Here is a 16,208-nt window from a genome sequence, read left to right as displayed (position 1 = left end):
ATCATTTTTAAAGGGAATCCGTTAACTATTATGTAAACAGTCATTTCAGCAAACAAAAAAAAAAATCCTTTACAACTCCTTTAAGTCCACCGTCGTTTCATCTTCATCATCCTGGTAGATGGCAGCAGGTTTTTTATCAAGAATGCCTTGGTACATTTTTCCATTCATCCTTCCTTCAATGATCTGAAGTTTGGCAGTACTGTATGCGGAAAAAACAGCCCTTACTTACTGCCGGTTTCAAAATCCTTTCACAGCATTTCAATGGGACTCAAATCAGGGCTTTGAATTAGCCATTACATAACTCCCCTATTTCTGTTTGAGCTATTCACTGGTGAATTCATTGGCTCGTTTTGGAATTTGGATCATTACCCTGTTCAACTTGCAGTCTCACATTCTCATCCAGCACACCTTGATATGATGCAGAATTCAGATCTAGGTCCTGAAGCAGCTAAACAACTCTAATGCCGCGTACACACCATCATTTTTCGGGTTCTAAAAAATTAAGTTTTTTTTTTATGTCATTAAAAACGATCGTGTGTGGGCTTCAGAGCATTTTTCGGATTCTAAAAAATGGGCAAAAAAAAATCGAACATGCTCTATTTTTTAACAGCGTTTTTAACGTTGTCGTTTTTCGGGTTGTAAAAAATGGTTGTGTGTGGGCTTTAACGACGTGAAAAATTTGCGCATGCTCAGAAGCAAGTTATGAGATGGGAGCGCTCGTTCTGGTAAAACTAGCATTTGTAATGGAGTAAGCACATTCATCACGCTGTGATCAGACAGAAAGGCGCGAATCGTCTTTTACTAACCCAAAATCAGCTATAGCAGCCCAAAGGGTGGCGTCATCCGAATTGAACTTCCCCTTTATGGTGCCGTCGTACACGTTGAACGTCACCGCGCTTTGCTAGAGCATTTTTTTTTCGCGATCGTGTGTAGGCAAGACCGTTTTAATGATCAAGTTGAAAAAAACTTTTCTAGAGCCAGAAAAACTTATAGGTAGATTCAGTAACATTGACCTAACTTTGCGGCGGCGTAGCTTAAGGAATTTAAGCTACGCCTCCGTAAGTTAGCGAGGCAAGTACATGATTCTCAATGTACTTGCCTGCTAATATACGGCGGCGTAGCCTAAAGCGAGCGTAAGGGTGCCGAATTCAAATGTGTGGAAGGGGGGCGTGTTTAATGTTAATAAGGCTTGACCTTACGTTTTTTAGTTACTGCGCATGCGCCGGGCGCCTACATTTCCCAGTGTGCATTGCGGCTAAGTACGCTGCACGGGCCTATTGATTTTGGGCGTAAACAACGTAAATCGCTATTCGCGGACGACTTACGCAAACGATGTAAAAACTTTGAATCTCGCGGCGGGAACAGCGGCCATACTTTAACATTATTATTCCATCTAATAGATGGAATAACTTTAGGCCTGATAATGCCTTACGGAAACGGCGTAAATCTACTGCGGCGGCCGGGCGGACGTTCGTGAATCGGCGTATCAACTCATTTACATATTCTACGCCGACCGCAATGGAAGCGCCACCTAGCGGCCATCCTAAATATTGCAATCTAAGATAGGACGGCGCAAGCCGTCGTATCTTAGATATGTTTAAGCGTATCTCTGTTTGAGTATACGCTTAAACATAAGTCGGCGTAGATTCTGAGTTAGGTCGGCTTATCTACTGATAAGCCGGCCTAACTCTTACTGAATCTACCTATTAGTTTTTTTCAACCCGAAAATGATTGTGTGTACACGGCATAAGGTAACATTCCTATCGCCATGCTTCACAGTTGGTGTGATGTTCTTCTCCCAGCTGTCTTTGGTTTGTGCCAAACATGTCCACTGTTACTGTGGCTAAACATCTCTAACTTTGATCAGTCCACAGTACATTGTTCCAGAAGGCTTCAGCTTTGCCTACATCATGTTTGGCAATCTGTAATATTCCTCTTTATGTACAGCAAAGGCTTTTTCCTGGCACACCCCCTTACAGGTTAATCTGGTGTAGTCTCCTTCTGATTGTACCATAGATGATTACACTTTGATGACAAGTATTGCAAGAGCTAGCTGCTGGCCATGCTATGGGATTTTGGGGTTCTTGGAGACTTATTTTAGCCTCCAATAGTCCGCTCTTGGGCTGAATTACCTGGGCCGGCCAGTTCTAGTCAAAATAGCAGTTGTTTGAAATCTACGCTGTTTGTAGAGGATTTTCCTTACAGAGGAAACATTTATTTCAAATGATTTGGCCATCTTTTTAAAACCTTTGCCAAACTCTGAAGTTTTCAAACTTTCCTGAGGGCTAGAGAGAGTTTTGTTGATCTTTGCATGACGACACCACACACATCTGTAGCAGTATAGTGAGAGTATACTCCCTGGGGGCTCCTTTACACTTGTGATGTATGTGAAAAGGGATCCACAATGGATCGCTTTTCACAGAGCCAAAAAAGGGTGGATGTCAGCCAGTAATACTGTCATTTGCTAAGTGCCAGTTTTTTTTTCCCATGCTTTTTAACAGCTGAATGGATTTTAAAATGGGAATACAGTCCTGCAACCACAAGCCTAGTGTTTGGCTCATTCGCTTAAAGTGTTAGTTCACCCGAAAAGTTAATTTTTAACATTAGATTGAGGCTCATTTTGTCTAGGGGAATCAGGTAGTTTTTTTAAAATCGAAGCAGTACTTACCGTTTTAGAGAGCGATCTTCTCCGCCGCTTCCGGGTATGCGCTGCGGGACTGGGCGTTCCTATTTGATAGGCTTCCGACGGTCCGCCTCCTTCACAGCTCAGCACTCCAGTGAGTGATGGGAGGTCAGAGCAGAGAACGGGACCCGACGTCACCAGCTCTCTGTTCATGGAGCTGTGAGAGCCGAGCGATTGGCGGTGTTTGATCGCTCGGTTCTCAGTCTTGGAGCCGGCGAGGGACAGATGCAGCATCGGACTGATACTTCATACACCTAGGCAAGTAGGTTCTGAAAAGAAAAAAAAAACATACTTCTCCTTTTAAATAGGTCAAGTTCAAAGTGGTACTGTCTTCTGAATGTGGCAGAGGGGATAATATTTGCCGCAGCACAAAGCATTGTGGCAGTAGCATGTGTATACCCCTTATGGCTGTTTTTGAAGCTTAAAGCGGAGGATGCAGCAATTCAGTGGTAATCCTCTGGGCTGCTTATAGAGGCCTTAATTGCCTCATTCTGAACACCTGAAGTTTTTCAACGGCCTTTAGCCTTTTCTGGCTACTGTTGCAGCCGACGCCTGTATATAATGTATGGGGATTTTGAACTTGTAAACAACAAGTCTAAAAAAAAAAAAAGAGGCTTGGTCCTTAAGTGGTTAATATGGAAAGTTGCTGGCTCTGCCTCCCTTTTAGACGTTATTTCCTATTGGGAGCATCTCACCAAAAATGACATTTTTGTTGCAGGGGATGCCTGAAATCTGACTTGTATCTTATTGAAGACTTGTGGGAAAATCAGTTAGCCAATCGCACAAGCAGGAAATTATGTTTCTGGATGGCGTTCTGTACACCATCTGTTTACAGAATACCTCCAGACAGCCATATTGTATTGCATTTTACAGAAAATTACAGCTCTGCCGATTAGAAAAGGAAAGGTAATTTTTAATAAAAATTCAGATACAATAGGACTTGAGTCGCAATTGTATATGCTATATTAATTTTTTATTTAATTTTTCTGTGATTTTTTTTTTTTTTTTTTTCCACTAAAGTGGAGTTACCCTTTTAATGAAAATTGAGTACTGCCCAGGATACTTTTTTTATTTGCACTAACATGCAATTTTTCAGGAAAAGCTTTTGGGGTATGTCCCCTGCTTCAGGGTTCAAGAAAAATGAATCCTCCTGTTGTAGGGTGACCACTGTCTCCCAGCTGTGCTCCCACATAGTCACTTAGGGCCAGATTCACAGAAAAAGTACGCCGGAGTATCTGCTGATACTCCGGCGTACTTTCAAATTTGCCGCGTCGTATCTTTATTTGTCATTCACAAACAAAGATACGACGGCTTTTGGCTAAGATCCGACAGGCGTACGGCTTCGGATCTTGGGTGTAATTCTCCGGCGGCCGCTGGGTGGAGTTCGTGACGTTTTCCAGCGTCGGGTATGCAAATTAGCTGATTACGGCCATCCACGAAGGTACGCGCGTTCGTCGCATTCTCTTACGTCGTTTTTTTGCGTCGTAAAGTTACGAGTGCTATTTACATGGGGTAAAATTACTCCTCCATGTTAAAGTATGGCCGTCGTTCCCGCGTCGATTTTTACATTTTTTTTTTTTTTGGCGTAAGACGTCCGGGAATACAAAATTACATTACGCACGCCGCCGTTCAAAAAACACGTCGGGGCGCCGTAATTTCACGCAAAGCACGGCGGGAAATTTCCTAACGGAGCATTTTAATGGTACACGCCCCATTTGAATTAGGCGGGCTTGCGCCGGACGGCTTTACGTTACACCGCCGCAAGTTTACAGGTAAGTGCTTTGTGAATCAAGCACTTACGCTGAAAACTTGCGGCGGTGTAACGTAAAGGGGATACGTTACGCCGCCGCGCGGCTACGTGAATCTGGCCCTTTATCACTTGAGCTCCTGGTGGTGACTATTAGTGGACACATTTCATAGGCATTGTCCACCATTCTCATTATTTAGGAAAACATGTGCCTACTTGAGGGAGGACATGTGGGCAGGAAGCAGCTGAAAGGAGCTAGAGGAGATTGGCATCACTGATATGCTAAAAAAATTATAATAAAATAAAAAAAAAATGAAAAAGCCTCAGCAATTGTTTATAACACAGTACATTAGCAAACAGAATGTCATCCAGTTTGGGTTGACCTTACAGTTATGACCCAGCCAACGGCTTAGAATGTTGTTCATTAGCTTATTGATTAGGTAGGATGGCAGGGCACTGAGGCTGTTTGGTTGCCAGCCCAGGGTTAGCAGAATGTGGTATTATTATTATTTCTAATACAGTAATTATTTGTAGAATGAAAATTTATTTTCTCATTTAGCTGAGCACTTCTGAGATGCAGAGCGAAGCCTCAGGTTGGGAATGGATGCAGACACACTGACACCTAGTGGTGATTTTCTACACATTTTATTTATTGCAACAAGCTTTCCAGGTTTTGCACAAAAACAAAAAAATAAATTGTAGGCAAATATACAGTGGAAAAAATTGTTCTTAAAAGCCACTAATTTTCCCAATCAGCTTGCTTTGTATTGAGTAAAGACCATCTGGTGGGCACAAATTCCACAGGCTCTGGGTGGGTGTTCTGCCCTTGACGCATACCACTATGTCATTTCTGGTTTGTTTATCATATCCCAAAAGGTCTCGTGGAGCAAACATAATAATAATATTTTTTTTAAATACTATGAGGTATATAAATGCCCCAAAACGGCATTCAAACCAGAACGACAGGGTATAGCGTATAGTATCATAATCACATATATACTATTTTAATTAAACACCATATTTTTATATTTTTGTGTTTTATGTACATAAAAAGTTGTAGCTTTAATGAGTTCTATACTTGATATTTATCAATGATCATTTAGACCATTACATGAGTCATTTGCACCAACTTTCAAGTTATATATGTCTATTTAACAACACTTTATGTCACAGCATATAAACACTTTGTAAAGAAATTTATTTGCACCACATTGGTTATGATACATATGTGTTTCACACATGGGGTTTCTTCTTGTCTTTTCTATTATCTCTCATCATTAATATGAGAGAGATTTTTTATCTATGTATTATTTTTCCATTCCACACACGATAGTACTCCATGTGTGACACATCAGGGTTCATTAAAGTGTCCGATTGACTAATGATCACCTATAGGTTAATTGGTGATACGCCCCATTCACCTCTTTCCCTCCTTCTTTTAAACACAGTTTTTGTCATTGTTCACTAGCTACGAGTAAGCATCATACGATGTGAAACATGTCAGCCATCCTTTTCCTTTTGTCCACTTCTTCTTTTTGACTGCATTGTTTTTGGTTGTTTTTTGTTTTTTTTAACTTAATTTGCTAAATAAAACATTGTTTCAAGGAGTGCGGCGGTCCAGGACCTTTTCTATCTAATGCTTCCGCAATGTCTCCTGGGACCAATAACAAAAGCTCCCAGGAGAGGAGAGATTGCGGCATCGCGACATCGTGAAGGCTGGGCAATTCGAGTCCTGCAAAGGGAACTGCGTTCCTGCTTTGAAAAAAGTGGAGGGACACAGTTCCCACGCGTTCCCGCAGGACTCATGCCCTGCTCCATTTACTTTCGGATAGCCTGGAAGAGATGTGACATTATTGCTTCAGGGTTACTATATCATAAAGCCCAACAAGGCCCTGACAGTCTTTGTTGGGCTCTATGATCAGCTAACAGACGTGCCGGCTGGTCGATTAAGACTTCCAGTAGGACGGGAGATCTCAGAAAGGCACATAAGGCGAGGGGGGGGTGTCCTCTCCTGCTGCTAGTAAAATCCATCCAGTGGCTAGTTAGCCGCTAGGATTGCTTTTACAAGAGAGCTGACCATCGGCTCTAAAATAAAAATAAAACAATATCGGGATGATGCCTGCAGGTGTCATCTCGGTGTGACTACTCAAACTCCAGCGATGTATGGGTATGCCGCATGAGCTGAAGTGGTTGAACGCAAGAGATTTGTGTAATCTTGAATTTTGGTGTACTTTGTGTATTTCTTCCAGATCTGTGCAGTAATCCAGTGTGGGACTTTGCTTCTGTACAGAAGCTTCCTGTAATAAAGACTGCTCGCTGTTGCTCTCTCTCCTTGTGAAGGGTGACCGGTCTTGTCTCCGCCCCCTCCTGCAGTTTTCTGCAGACAGCTTGTAGTGGGTGGAGCCTGCTGGGCCTCTCCCACAGCGCTGCTGTTTGTACAGTGATGATGCACCACTACTTTGCAAGGTAATTCCTGGGTTTGTAAAGACTTTGGTGCACACAAAGTGAATTTCGCTCTTATGTGGCTATTGAGGTTTATATTTAGATAAAGATTTTTGTGCAACTTTAAGCTGCAAATTAACAACTCTTCCCAAAATTGACAGGTGATGTAAATTCTAACTGTCATTTGCATTGTACGATCTTTTGTTTTTATTGCATTAATTGTCATGGTCTTTCCTCTGTGTTTCAGGAACAGCATCCGTGGCTGTAGCTGGGATTTTGGCTGCTCTCAGGATAACAAACAATAGACTTTCTGACCACAAGTTTGTCTTCCAAGGTGCTGGTGAGGTAAGTGTACTGTCTGTTCTACCTGCTTTTTCCATGCAGCAGATAAATGAGCAAGGAAGGACTACTGGGCTAGATTCAGATAGATCAGCGGATCTTTAGATCTATCTATCTTATTTACGATCCGCCAGCGCAATTTTTTGAGGCAAGTGCTGTATTCAGAAAGCACTTACCTCGAAACTTGCGCCGGCGGATCGTAACTCCCCCGGCGGAATTCAAATTCCGCTGCTAGGGGGAGTGTATTATTTAAATCAGGCGCGTCCCCGCGCCGATCGTACTGCGCCTGCGCCGGCCCCGATTTTTCCCAGTGCGCATGCTCCAAATGACGTCGCTAGAACGTCATTGTTTTCGGCGTGAACGTAAATTGCGTTCATCCGTATTCGCGACCGACTTACGCAAACGATGTAAAAATTCAAAACTCGGCGCGGGAACGACGGCCATACTTAATATTGGATACGCCGCATATAGCAGGAGTAAGTATACGCCAGAAAAAGCCGAACGCAAACGACGTAAAAAAAAAACGACGGCCGGGCGTTAGTTTCTGAATCGGCGGAAATCGAAATTTGCATATTTGTCGTGTAAAAAACCGAAGCGTCACCTAGCGGCCGGCGGGAGATTGCAGCCTAAGATCCGACGGTGTAAGTCACTTACACCTGTCGGATCTAAGGGAGATCTATGCGGAACTGATTCTATGAATCAGCCGCATAGATCCGACCGTCGGATCTCAGAGATGCGACGGCGTATCAGGAGATACGCCGTCGTATCTCTTTCTGAATTTCCCCCTACTGTGCCGAAACCTGCACCCAGATTTCTGTGGAAGTAAAGGACTCCTCAGTCTGGTTTTAGTCCAGTTCCAGTCTGGTGAACGGGATTCAAATTTTTCAGAGTTGCGTTGACTACACCACATGATACAGAACTCCATCTTCGTGCCAGGGTTGGACTGGAACATAAATTTGGCCCTGGACTTTATCCAGACTGGCCCACATTGACAGGTCTGTCCCATGGCAGCCGGACAACTCCCGCACCCCCCCGGCCACCCAAGCCCCCTCTCCCCCTTCACTAGCCACTCTACTTTATTAGAGTAGAACGGCTGGTACTGGTACTCATATAGACATTATTTCACCCGGGGCAAAGAATCAGTTCGGTGCCCTCCCCTTATGGGACAAGATTAGGCAGAAGTGAGAAACTCCCAGGCCATAGCTGTTGAGTCAGCTGTCTGTCCCCTCCCCCCATGCTCCTCTATCGTCGTCCCTGCTCCTCTGGTCCTCCCCCTGCTTCTTTGTTCCCCCCCAGGTGAGCGCTGCGGGAAGGGAGAGACAGAGGAGCGGAGGAGGGGGCGGCAGTCCGCTGTCACTGAAGCCGGCCCACTGAGCCATCAGCCCACCGGGAAACTCCCTGTAGTCCCAATGGCCAGTCCATGCCTGCTTCGTGCACATGGCTGTACAAGGCCGTACAGTATGCAAACCCTGCATAATGACATTGCTGAGACCTGCTGTCTCTGTGTACAGCCATGTGATACATGTGCCTATATGTCTCAGTTTACTGCTCCCTGCTAGCCAGGTTATTGATGTGCTAATGTCCCCTCACTATTTCTAAAGGTTAATTGATCTATTGTGTTGTGTGAAGGAGAGCTGGGTTTAAGTGGCTTGTGTTAATTATTCTGATTGCTTCATTGTGGTAATTATCTCTCTATATGCGGGGTCGAGCGGTCTGGTTGATGTATTCAGTACAGCTAGTGCTCAGCGTCATTGATGTCATTGTCTAAAGAAAATGTGTTTTCAGCATCGGCCCCGTCGTGTCTGCCTATAATCTGTATGGAAGCCCCAGTGTGAGGGGGGCGGAGATTTGTCATTGTAACAGTTTTGGAAATGACATATAAGCTGTGTGTTATAACATTAAAGGCTGTGTTGTTCAAGCAGTAAGCTGGTCTCATGTGTGGCTTTCTGGGCGATTACAGGGATATCCCTCCTCGTGGAATATTGGGGTGATTTTCGTTATGGGAAGAAGGGAACGTTGACGGGGATATCATACCGATACCGTCACAATTGGTTGGCAGCAGCGGGATCTTCCCTTCTACTCTCCTTTACACCCGGATTCCAAGCAGACACTGGAAGAACTACTGGAAGTTCGTGGAAGGATTGCTAGCAACAAAACCAAGCGGGTCATCATAGCAGAATCAATGGAGCTAGACCAGGAGGACGGGATTGCAGCAACGCCAGCAGTACAAGAGATGGAGACACCAGTGATTCAGGAGGAGGAATCGCCAGCCAACAAGCTAATGAGAGAGAAGCTAGCGTGGTTCGGCCCGAACCCAACGCCAGATGTGGTACTGAAAGTGATGGACCTGTTAGTAAACGCAGAACTACAGAAGGCTAAAGAAATAAGAGACGCAGAGCTACAGAAGGCTAAAGAAATAAGGGACGCAGAACTACAGGAGGATAAAGAAATAAGGGACGCAGAACTACAGAAGGATAAACAAATAAGGGACGCAGAGCTACAGAAGGATAAACAAATAAGAGACGCAGAGCTACAGTTAAAACTGGCAGCAGTCCAACAAGCAGCCGCACCTTCTCCGAACAGTGAGTACAGCACAGCAGACGCAAGGAAGATTCCGTTTAGCGCTTTTAAAGCTTTTGATGAAAAGGACTGTGAGATTGATGACTTCCTGGCGGATTTTGAGCGACAATGTAACCTGCACCGAATAGCTAGAGGAGACTGGGTTGCAATATTGTCAGGCAAACTGTCAGGCAAAGCTTCTGATGCTTTCCGGACCGTGCCAGATCAGGATATTCATAGCTACGCCCGGGTTAAAGAAGTGCTCCTAGCTCGTTATGCAGTAACCCCAGAGTCCCACCGACAGAAGTTCAGGGACTCACGCAAAACCACGAAAGACTCTTATGCGGAATGGGCATGCCAATTGTCCCGGTCGGCCTCTAACTGGGCTAACAGCAGCCAGGCCACCACCGCAGAGGACATTTTGCAACTAATGCTCCTGGAGCAATTTTACAATCACATCCAGACGGACGTCAAGGATTGGGTGAGAGATCGCAGGCCCATGACTCTACCAGAGGCCGCGAAGTTGGCGGATGAATATGCAGATACTCGCAAGACGAACCAGGTCACACCACAGGAACAACCTCCACCACAAACGGTGCCCTCACACCCACCAACCGCTAGATACCAACCTCCTAACAGACCGGTGACATCTAGCCCTCGCTATCATCGCCAGGAGGGCAACGAAAAACGCTGCTTCCGGTGCAAACAGCTGGGTCACTTCAAGCAGAATTGCCCCATGAATGACAACACCAGGTCGAATTGGTCTCAACCTGGGTACCGCCCACCAGCAGCAGCCCATTGTGTAGACTCGGCTTGGGATCCAAAGGAGCTGGGTCAGGAAGAACCATTGGGCACCCCTTACGAAGCCCTCATGGTACAATCTGTTATTACGGACAACAGGGAACACCATTGTCAGCTGGTCATGGGCGACAGCCCTGAGCCGGAGGGGCCCTGGAGGGAGCTGGGCAGAAAGAGGCACCGCCGGCCACCCTTCAAGAAGAAGAGGTCCTGGAAGCCGTATAACCAGCTGACCTGGGAGGAGAAGAAGCGACTGGAGGAGAGGGAGTCGCAGCGGGCGTCCAGATGCGTGCCGAGATGTTCGCCAAGGGCCCACCGGTGGCCCCTTACACCACCACCCAGTTCCTGATGATGAAGGACCACGTGGAGAGCCTGCAGGACATGAGCAAGCAGGAGCTGATCCGTGAGTACATAGAGCTGGAGGAGTGCATAAGCCGCATGGAGGAGGAGAACAACCACCTGAGGTCACAGCAGCATGAACTGGAGATGGAGCTGGAGAAGCTCCAAGAGGAGAACCGGCGGCTGCGGAGGGAGCAGGGGGTGGCTGACCTTATGGGGCTCTGATTCCCCTCCCCCCCCCCCCAGACTCTGAGCACCAGTGCTACAGCATTTCAACAAATATAACTTTTTCTTTTTATGAATCTCCTGGGATTGTCACTTCAGAGCCATAACCTGCCCCCTCCCATAGCGGGACACCTAGACGGCGGCGCACAGACCCATTCGCTGTCTTCACACTGACTTCTGGTGACTTTGCAGATCGCACAAAGACTTGGGGACTGACCGGCGTGTGATCTGACGACCCGGTGACATACCTGAGTCTGAAGCAGTTGCCAAGGGAGGTCAGTCATGCCAAACGGAGTTAACCTCTGACTAATAGCTCTGAACCCGTCAACCCTACTGGACCAGGGAAGGTCCAACCGGGTTTTCCGGAGCAGGGAGCAAAAGGGGGGCCATTGTGATACATGTGCCTATATGTCTCAGTTTACTGCTCCCTGCTAGCCAGGTTATTGATGTGCTAATGTCCCCTCACTATTTCTAAAGGTTAATTGATCTATTGTGTTGTGTGAAGGAGAGCTGGGTTTAAGTGGCTTGTGTTAATTATTCTGATTGCTTCATTGTGGTAATTATCTCTCTATATGCGGGGTCGAGCGGTCTGGTTGATGTATTCAGTACAGCTAGTGCTCAGCGTCATTGATGTCATTGTCTAAAGAAAATGTGTTTTCAGCATCGGCCCCGTCGTGTCTGCCTATAATCTGTATGGAAGCCCCAGTGTGAGGGGGGCGGAGATTTGTCATTGTAACAGTTTTGGAAATGACATATAAGCTGTGTGTTATAACATTAAAGGCTGTGTTGTTCAAGCAGTAAGCTGGTCTCATGTGTGGCTTTCTGGGCGATTCCAGGGATATCCCTCCTCGTGGAATATTGGGGTGATTTTCGTTATGGGAAGAAGGGAACGTTGACGGGGATATCATACCGATACCGTCACAAGCCACCCATTGACATGCATTAGAAAAGGGTTGTGCGCTGAGGTTTGCGTGAAGCACCTGCATGCGCGCTGACGTATGCTTCAACACATACAATCTACACATACAGTGTGTGAATGAAACCTTAAGGCTGCATTCACACCTGAGCGACAAAACGCCGCACGCTTCTGCCGCTAGAGGGGAGAATTCCCATTGCTGTCTATGGAGATGGTTCACATCTCATAGACGCCGAATGCCCGTCGCCTGAAAAAAAGTCCCGGACCCTTTTTTTCAGGCGACAGTGGTGTTTTCCCATTGACAGCAATGGGAAGACTTTTGAAAAAAAAAAAAAATTGAAAGTTTCACACCCGCGGCAAAATACGCCGCTACCGCCAAACACGGCTGTCGCTCAGGTGTGAATGGGGTCTAAAGCGGAACTCAAGACACAGATACTTACCTACTGTCTGACACCCATGAGGTCCCTCTCTGGTGCAGGCATCTTCTGCCTGGGTTCTTGTAAGTGCCAGTCTTTGGATGTCTTGATTGGCCAGCTCGGGATGATGTCACTCATGTATCTAATTTGGTGTCAAAAATTTCTGTAATGTCTTTTCATATGTATAGCACCCTCTAGTGTGCTACTAGTGTGAGAGTAGGTAAGCTATATCCTGATTCATACTTAACCAGTGAGTCTGTGATTGGGTCAGGGTCATTAGCGTTTAGGGCAGCATGACTCATACAGACAGCTCTCTGGTGCCTCCCCCTGGTTCTCAAAAGTTGGACAACATTCTAGATTAGGGGTCTCAAACTGGCGGCCCTCCAGCTGTTGCAAAACTACAAGTCCCATGAGGCATTGCAAGGCTGACACTTACAAGCATGACTCCTACAGGCAGAAACATGATGGGACTCATAGTTTTGCAACAGCTGAAGGGCCGCTAGTTTGAGACCCATGTTATAGAGACTAGAGGGCGTAGCCTAGCAAGAGCTGTTCTGCATATTTAGGGGCCATTAGCCAATCCCCAGGTAATTGACCTGTCAGGAGACGAAGTGAGCCCTTAAATAAGAATGAGCCATGCTGGGAAGGGAGTCGGGGTGGAAAAAAAGGATTTTTGTACTCACCGTAAAATCCATTTCTCTGAGTTCATAGACGGACACAGCCTTCATTGACCTTAGGGTTATGCTTCTTCCTACCAGGAGATTTAGGCAGAATTCTACAGCACTTAAGGTGTTAAAAACTTTCCTTCATGCCGCTCCTCCCAGGGGGCGTGGCTCCCCCAGGCATAACCCCCACTCTGCTCTAGCAGCTTCAGTTCGTAACAAGCAGTACAAACCAAGGAGGGGTGGGTGCTGTGTCCGTCTATGAACTCAGAGAAATGGATTTTACGGTGAGTACAAAAATCCTTTTTTCTCTTTCGTTCATAGGCGGACACAGCCTTCATTGACCTTAGGGACGTCCCCAAGCAGTGTCAAAAAAATTCAAGGGGTGGGAAAATAACACGGCAAAAACAGGTTACACCCCAAACAAAACCGGAGTTACTCAACGGAGGAACTCCAACCTTAAACTGCCGCCTGTAACACCCTGCGGCCGAAGGAGGCATCAGAAGATGCACTCACATCCACCTTATAAAACTTTGAAAAAGTGTGGACCGACGACCAGGTCGCAGCCTTACACACCTGTAACACAGAGGCTTGGTGTCGGAAAGCCCAGGAGGCCCCGATCGTCCTGGTCGAATGCGCCATGACCCGAAAGGGAGGCGCCCGCCCCTTCAGGGCGTAGGCCTGAAGCACAACCTGTCGGATCCACCTGGAAATGGTGGCCGACGAGACTGCCAGGCCCTTACTGGGACCGGACACAGACAAGAACAGCGAGTCCGACTTCCGGAACTGAGCTGTCGCCGACAAGTAAACTCGAAGGGCCCGAACCACATCCAGAGAATGTAAAATGGTTTCCTTCGGGTTCTTCGGCTGAGGACATAATGATGGAACAACAATGTCCTCGTTAATGTGAAAGGCCGAAACGACCTTCGGAAGAAAAGAGGGCTGCGGGCGCAGCACCGCCTTATCCTGATGGATGACCAAGTAGGGGGCCTTGCAAGACAAGGCCGCCAGTTCAGACACTCGTCTGATAGAGGTAATAGCTACCAGAAAGACCACCTTCTGCGACAAGGTCAGCAAAGGGATCTCCCGAATGTCCTCAAAGGGGGCACGCTGAAGCGCCGAGAGGACCAAATTCAAGTCCCAAGAAGGTAGCGGAGGGCGCACCGGGGGGGCCACATGCCGGACCCCCTGCACAAACGTGCGAACCAAAGAATTCGCTGCCAAGGGACGCTGAAAATAAACAGCCAGAGCAGAAATCTGACTCTTGATCGTGCTCAAGGCAAGAGCCTGGTCCACTCCCCGCTGTATCCCAGCAGGATCCGGGACACCACGTAAGTACGGGGGTGCCACTTCATCTCCTCACACCTAGAGATGTATGCTTTCCATGTACGATGGTAAATTTTTCGAGAAGTGGACTTCCGTGCACGCAGCATGGTAGAGATTACCGGGCCCGACAGGCCCCGGTCCTTCAGTACCTGGTTCTCAACAGCCACGCCGTTAAAGCCAGTGACCGTAAAGCAGGATGGAAGATCGGGCCCTGAGACAGGAGATCTTCCCTCAGAGGCAGACGCCAGGGGGCGTCTGCCACCAGACGTACCAGGTCCGCGTACCAAGAGCGACGCGGCCAATCTGGGGCGATCAGGATCGTTGGAATACCTTCGGCTTCCACCCTGCGCAGCAGGCGGGGTAGGAGCCTTAGAGGAGGGAAGGCGTAAATCAGGTGATATTGACCCCAGGGAGCCACTAACGCGTCTGACGCGTCTGCCCACGGGTCCTTTGACCTGGCCACAAACCGTGGTACCTTCCGATTGAGACGGGACGCCAGAAGGTCCACGTCTGGAGTGCCCCATTTTTGGCACAGGACCTGAAACACCTCCGGGTGGAGAGACCACTCCCCTTGATCCAGAGTCATGCGACTTAGGAAGTCGGCTTGCCAATTCAGAACTCCCGGAATGTATACCGCCGACAGGGCCGGAACGGACCTTTCGGCCCACCGAAGTATGTGAGCGACCTCCGTTGCTGCGGCCGAGCTCCTTGTGCCGCCCTGATGATTGAAGTACGCCGCGGCCGTGGCGTTGTCGGACTGGATCCTGACAGGACGACCCTGTAGCTCCAGGGACCACCTGACAAGGCACAGCTTGATTGCTCGGAGCTCCAGGATATTGATCGGCAGGCGGGACTCCTCCCGAGTCCAGCGCCCCTGGGCTGACTGGGTGCCCCAGACGCCCCCCCAGCCGAAGAGGCTGGCATCCGTCGTGACCACTGTCCAGCGGCACGGAAGAAAAGACTTCCCGGACCGAAGCACCGGAGACGTCAGCCACCATGCCAGGGAAGACTTGGCCAGATGGCTCAACCGAATCTGGCGATCCAGAGAAGATGGGACCCTGTCCCCTCGTGACAGAATCTCCTTCTGTAGTACCCTGGTGTGGAATTGGGCATACGGAACCGCCTCGAAGGAGGCCACCATCAGACCCAGAACCCGCATGCAGAAGCGAAGAGATGACCACTTCTGGGTCAACAACTGTCTCACTGCAGATTGCAGGGTCAGCAGTTTTTTCGATGGGAGGAACACTTTTGTCTCCCCCGAATCCAAAACCAGCCCCAGGTGTTCCAGCCTCTGGGACGGAACCAACACTGATTTTCTGAGATTCAGAAACCAGCCGAACTCCTGCAGAGTCCGACACGTGATGGACACGTCCTCCTCTAACTCTGAGCCTGAAGAAGCTCTCAGGAGAAGGTCGTCCAGGTATCCCACGATAGCGATCCCTCGCTGCCGTAGCAAGGCCAGGATCGGGGCGAGCACCTTGGTGAACACCCGTGGTGCCGACGCCAGCCCGAACGGGAGGGCCACGAATTGATAGTGGTCCTCCCCGATCGCAAAGCGCAGATACCTTTGGTGGCTTGTGCAAACGGGAACATGCAGGTATGCGTCCATGATGTCTAAGGACGCCATGAAGTCCCCCTGGTGGAGGGACGCTATGATAGAACGGACCGACTCCATCCTGAATTGCTGCACCTTGACAAAGGAGTTGAGGGCCTTTAGGTCCAGGATAGGGCGAACCCCTCCCTTCTTGGGGACCAC

General features: G+C 47.9%; 1 protein-coding gene across 4 annotated transcripts in view; it reads left to right on the top strand.

Moving 5' to 3' along the window:
• ME3 (malic enzyme 3) overlaps positions 1-16,208 on the top strand; it is a 303,269-nt gene that overhangs the window by 224,603 nt on the left and 62,458 nt on the right. For all 4 annotated transcript variants that reach the window (XM_040340095.1, XM_040340094.1, XM_040340092.1 and 1 more), the window contains one exon: positions 7,120-7,217. In XM_040340095.1, coding sequence (XP_040196029.1) covers positions 7,120-7,217 — 98 coding nt within the window. The remainder of the gene's footprint in view (positions 1-7,119; positions 7,218-16,208) is intronic.

Source organism: Rana temporaria, chromosome 2 (genome assembly GCF_905171775.1).
Source record: "Rana temporaria chromosome 2, aRanTem1.1, whole genome shotgun sequence".
Classification (NCBI taxonomy): Eukaryota; Metazoa; Chordata; class Amphibia; order Anura; family Ranidae; genus Rana; species Rana temporaria.
The sequence above is the reverse complement of the archived record's forward strand: the minus strand, read 5'-3'. Positions and strand labels throughout refer to the sequence as shown.